Below are 5,350 nucleotides of genomic sequence, written 5' to 3' on the forward strand. Positions count from 1 at the left end.
ATACAACTCTAGGCATGCTTAACGTTTACTTTACCTAAAACAAGTATGAAACTATTTTGCAAGAATAAAACTACAAGTACTTTGCGAGAATAAAACTACGAATAAATTGCAAGGTAATAAAAGTGGATAACTTTTGTCAACAAGAAAATCATTTGTCCCTAGGTAATCGATAACAAGTATAGGTGATCAAACTTGTAATTTTATATGAGGGAGAGGCATGAGCTAACATACTGTCTCTACTTGGATTATATGCACTTATGATTGGACCCCTAGCAAGCATCTGCAACTACTAAAGATCATTAAGGTCGTGAAACCTAACCATAGCATTAAGTATCAAGTCCTCTTTATCCCATATGCAACAACCCACCTACTCGGGTTTAAGCTTCTGCCACTCTCGCAACCCACCATAAGCGAATCATGAATGTATTGCAACACCCTACAGCGAGGACCCCTCACGTTTGCGCGAGACGGAGGGCACCGTAGGACAGCACCATAAATAAAATATACAATCATACCAACCAAGATCACGATTAACCACAGGACAAAACGGATCTACTCAGACATCATAGGATAAGCATAGATCATTGGGAAATAATATATGGAGTTGAGCATCATGTTTAAGTAGAGATTACAGCGGGGAGAAGGGGTGTTACACCGCTGCATAGAGGGGGGTAGAGTTGGTGCTGACGGTAGCAAGATTTTTTATGTAGATCGCCGTCACGATCCTTGCCCCGGCGGTGTTCCGGCGCCACCGGGAGAGAGAGGGGGAGAGAGCCCCCTCCTTCTTCTTCTTCCTTGGCCTCCCCCCTAGATGGGAGGAAAGTTCTCCCTCTGGTCCATGGCCTCCATGGCGGCGGAGGGGCGGGAGCCCCTCCGAGATTGGATCTCCCTCTTTGTTTCCTTCTGTTTCGCGTTCCCCAGATCTGGCCGAAACCGTTTCTTATATTCCGGGAGATCCGTAACTCCGATTGCGCCGAGATTTTAACATGTTTTTTCCCGGATATAAGCTTCCTTGCGCCCGAAGTAGAGCTCCAACCGACGTACGAGGTGAGCACAACCCACCACCACGAGCCTGGCTCCTGGGTCGTGCCCTGGTGTCTTGTGGCCTGTGTGGGCCTTCGTTTGCGGTGATTCCAACTCCCAAAAATCACATATATTCCAAAATAATTCTTCGTAAAATTTTATCACATTTCGACTTCTTTTGATATGGATTTTCTGCGAAACAAAAAACATGCAACAAATAGGAGCTGACACTGGGCACTGGATCAATAAGTTAGTCCAAATAAATCATATAAAATGTTGCCAAAAGTATGTAAAAATTATATAATATTGGCATGAAACAATCAAAAATTATAAATACGACGGAGATGTATCACCTAACAGCGGCACGTCCGACACAAAGGTCCAAACACGATGTACCTGTGAGGCAACCACTTACAGGTGGGCCCACAAGCAGTGGCGGCTAGCAATCGAGGCCAGTGATGTCAACAACTCAATCTTGTATATGTATGTAAACATATACACTTAAAACATAATTAGGATTAGTTTACTAAACACATTTTATGTTGTCGTTTGACATCATAAAATACATGTAGCTTCGCCATTGCCCACAAGCACCACCTACAACCAAACCCACGATGAGGCTTTTAGAACCTATATGAGTGTGGTTGATCCACGTCTAAATTCAACACAACCTTAATCACATTTGATTAACATAATGAATTGACGAATAGGTATTCGGAGAGGTAGGTTTAGCATGCGGTATTTCTTCGGTTGTCACTGCTCACTTATCAATGTTGAAGAAGAAGAATCCTAGGGTAGTGCATGAATGTATCTTCGTGTCAATCCGTAGCAGGAAAATTGAGTAGCATTTGGTAAAAAAAATAGTTGCAAGAGACTCGACAATCCCTTGAAATGTTGTTAATAACTTAATATGGATGTTCCCGCATTGCACCTCACATGTCAAATGCAACGGTTTACCTCCGCAAATGTTTTAGGCACAATTGCATCAGTTATGAAATAAATCATAACATTATCGTTTAAGGATGTCGCAGAACACATGGTGCTATCCATTGTAAAAAATGTTTGCTCATATAAGTCTCCCTTCCTTAAAATCTTGTTCCCTGCCTCCAACTCGGCCCCCTCCCCCTCCCACCAAGCACGCTGAGAGAATCAACCAAACCATCGTATAATCAACTGTCATGGGACAATACAAACAAAAAATTGATATTACAAAGTACTACCTCTGTACATTAATATGAGACGTTTTTGCAGTTGCAGTTTAATTTGAACTGCAAAAACGTCTTACATTAGTTACTGCAAACATCTTACATTACTTTAGAGAGGGGAGTAGTCGGAGTAGTAGTCTAGGTAATGTGTAATTAGTACTGAATTTGCATGGGTTAAGACCTCTTTTTAGCTTTCTATATCAGGAGAGCTGGTGTGCAATTAAAGCTGAATTTGTAAGAATTTTGCCCAATTCGCGGGGTATTATAGTAGAACTAACTTTTGGTTGACGAAAGACTAGTAGAGTTAAATGGACGGTTCAGTTTTTTTTTAACTCCACAGAATTTCTATTGGGCACAAATATGTACTGTAGAATTTCCCTTTTTGTTTACAGTGGCGGTTTAATCCGAGCCATTGAACTCTCCATCGGACCGTCGACGGACGGCGCAGTTGATCAGCCCCGCCCCTAGTATCCCCAGCCACCCAAACCCCATCATCAAACCGGCGCCAAGAAAACCAGACACCATCCGGCGACGCCATGAAGCACCTCCTCCTCCCATCCCCGCTCCCTCTCCTCCTCCACGGCCCCGCCTCCAAGCCGCTCCTCCTCCACGTCCGGCAGCGCCACCGCCACGCCCTGAGCGCCGCACCCGACGGCAACTCCGGCGACACTTCCACGGCCGCGTCCGAGCCGCCTCCCACGGACACCCAGCCCAGCCCGCCACCCTCCGCACCTCCGTCCACCAACTCCGGCACCACCAGCGTCAAGACCCGCCTCCGTTCAAGGAACCAGGCCCGCCGCGTCCAGGAGCCGTACCTGCCCCCGGTGGAGGTGAAGATGATGCGGGGCAAGGGCAAGGCGAACGCTTCCGCGGCGCCGAGGAGGGAGAAGGAGAAGCGGAAGAAGACGTGGGACGAGATGAGCCTCGGCGAGAAGGCCTACGAGCTGTACGTCGGGGAGAAGGGGGCCCTCTTCTGGCTCAACAAGTTCGCCTACGCCTCCATCTTCATCATAGCCGGCGCCTGGATCCTGTTCCGCTTCGTCGGGCCCGCCACCGGGCTGTACCAGCTCGACGCGCCGCCGCTGGCGCCCACGGACGTCCTGCGCGGCTCCTAGTGAGAGCACGTACCTAGGTTTCTAGATAGATAGCGCGGCGGGAAAGATAAGGGATGGATGGCCGGAAAGAAGATTGATGAATAATTGCTGCTTACAATGGCTTCGATGGTATGCTTGTATGTGATTATTACGAAATTATCGTAGATGGATGAATGTATGTCCGTGTGTAATTTGGGAACTAAAGTTTTCACCCTGAATTCCTGAACAATTTACACACCATGCAACTCTGTTTCGTTCATGAGATTTTTATTATTGTCAAAAGCAAAATTCGATGTTAATCGACTCAGACAACTGAATCTGATGCAACAATTTGAAGTTCAAGATCTTGATGTCAACAACAAATTACCAAGCGAACAAAATTCCTAAGAAACTCCTGTCAGTGACCAACTCATCATAACACACAGAGTAACACACATGTACACATTCTGAACTTCTCCATGACACAACAACACGGTGATCTCCCTACTGAGTAGTGACTGATCAGTTCATCGATCAGTTCGGCAATTCAGATGGATCACGAGTTGATCTACACAAACAGTCAGCTAGCAGTTAACAGGTTAGGATTCAGCAATCGATGAACCGATCAGGACGACAAGGACTGCGCGACGGAGGAAGTGGTGAGGAGGCCGGAGAGGAGGCCGACGATGAGCGCGCTGTTGTACGTGGTGGCCTCGTTCTGCATCACGTTCTGCCGCTCGTCCACGAACGAGTCGTTCTTGAAGGGGCCCCCGACGAGCGCCCCCGTGGCCACGTTCGGGTTGGTGTCAGGCGACTCGAGCCACTGCTGGCCGCCGCAGCCCGTGTTGACGTCCGCCGGGATGGACGCGCCCCGGTGGTGCACCCGCTGCGGGTAGCTGTCGCCGTACCCGACCAGGTAGCTCAGCTTCATCGGGTTGTCCCCCAGCACGTAGTCCGCCTGCCATTGCCAAACATACATCGGTGGCATTTCAGGTTCTGACAAAGTGACAATCTGACTGAAGAAGTGGAAGACAACCATTTCTCTGAACAGAGTACTGGTGTTACCTGAGACTGGGCGAACTTGCGCAGGTCGTCCGGCGAGAAGCTCTGCCCGCCGCAGGTGAGCTCCGTCTTCCCCGAGGTGAGCATGTAGTCGCCGTAAACGGCGGCGAGGAAGGCCGAGGCGACGGGGTGCTGGAGCGAGTTCCACTCGGCCACGTACAGCAACCCACCTTCCGTTCTGAACGCGGCGGTTTCAGAGTCCGGCAGAAGGATGCACATGACGGCGTCGGCGGTCTGCTTGTACGACTCCAGGCCACCTTCGTTGTCGTCGGCGACGCCGGCCCCCTGCGACGCGAAGAAGCTCACCCTCGACAGGAGGACCTGGGTGCCCGGGCGCTTGTCGTCCCAGCTGAAGTAGCGGGGGTTGCCGAGGTCGGCGAAGTCCTCGCCGTTCTTGCCGGTGGCGTAGGCGAGGTAGCTGCCGTTGCCGGTGGCGTGGAAGAGCCAGCCGCTCGCCCACAGCAGCTCGTCCTGGTACGTGGTGGAGTTGTAGTACTTGGCGAGCTCCGGGAAGGTGCGCGTGTAGGCGGCCCTGTGCCGGTCCGCGAACGCGAAGAGCTGCTGCGCGTGGCCCAGGAGGGACGACGAGTAGGGAGCGTCGATGGGCTTGTAGACCAGCGACGCCGCGGCCATCGCCGCCGCCGTCTCGGCCGCCACGTCGCTGCCGGGGGAGTTGGCGGTGATCTTGGTCAGCGGCCGCTTCTCCGACATGGTCTCCGGCCTCTCCCAGCACTTGTGGTCGGCTTCAGGGTCGCCTACCTGGTCGATGATCACAGCAAGTCAACAACACATGTATATATATCCCTCTTCAGAATCGGTTCTTCTGAAATTCAAATATGCATTCTGCAAGTTTTTCTCATCCACGTCAGTTCTGAACTATTTTGCACGACGGTCCAGTTCGAATTGTTCGCATTTTTGTCAGATTAATTAATAACTTTTGAGGAGGAACATATTTGTAGAATTTATGCTGAATATGTATCGTCAATT

The 5,350-nt window shown here is 50.1% G+C and overlaps 1 protein-coding gene across 1 annotated transcript; it reads left to right on the plus strand.

Annotated features, from left to right (window-relative positions):
* The first annotated feature begins 2,702 nt into the window (after positions 1–2,702).
* Positions 2,703–3,540, plus strand: LOC109767380 (uncharacterized). The gene has a single exon (XM_020326136.4). The coding sequence runs from the start codon at positions 2,765–2,767 to the stop codon at positions 3,341–3,343; it is 579 nt and encodes a 192-aa protein (XP_020181725.1). The 5' UTR covers positions 2,703–2,764; the 3' UTR covers positions 3,344–3,540.
* The last annotated feature ends 1,810 nt before the right edge of the window (positions 3,541–5,350 follow it).

The sequence above is a fragment of the Aegilops tauschii genome, chromosome 7 (genome assembly GCF_002575655.3).
Source record: "Aegilops tauschii subsp. strangulata cultivar AL8/78 chromosome 7, Aet v6.0, whole genome shotgun sequence".
Taxonomy (NCBI): Eukaryota; Viridiplantae; Streptophyta; class Magnoliopsida; order Poales; family Poaceae; genus Aegilops; species Aegilops tauschii.

What these genes read in the sequence shown, in the direction of transcription:
- LOC109767380 (XM_020326136.4), top strand. Translation starts at nt 2,765, where the DNA reads ATGAAGCACCTCCTCCTCCCATCCCCGCTCCCTCTCCTCCTCCACGGC.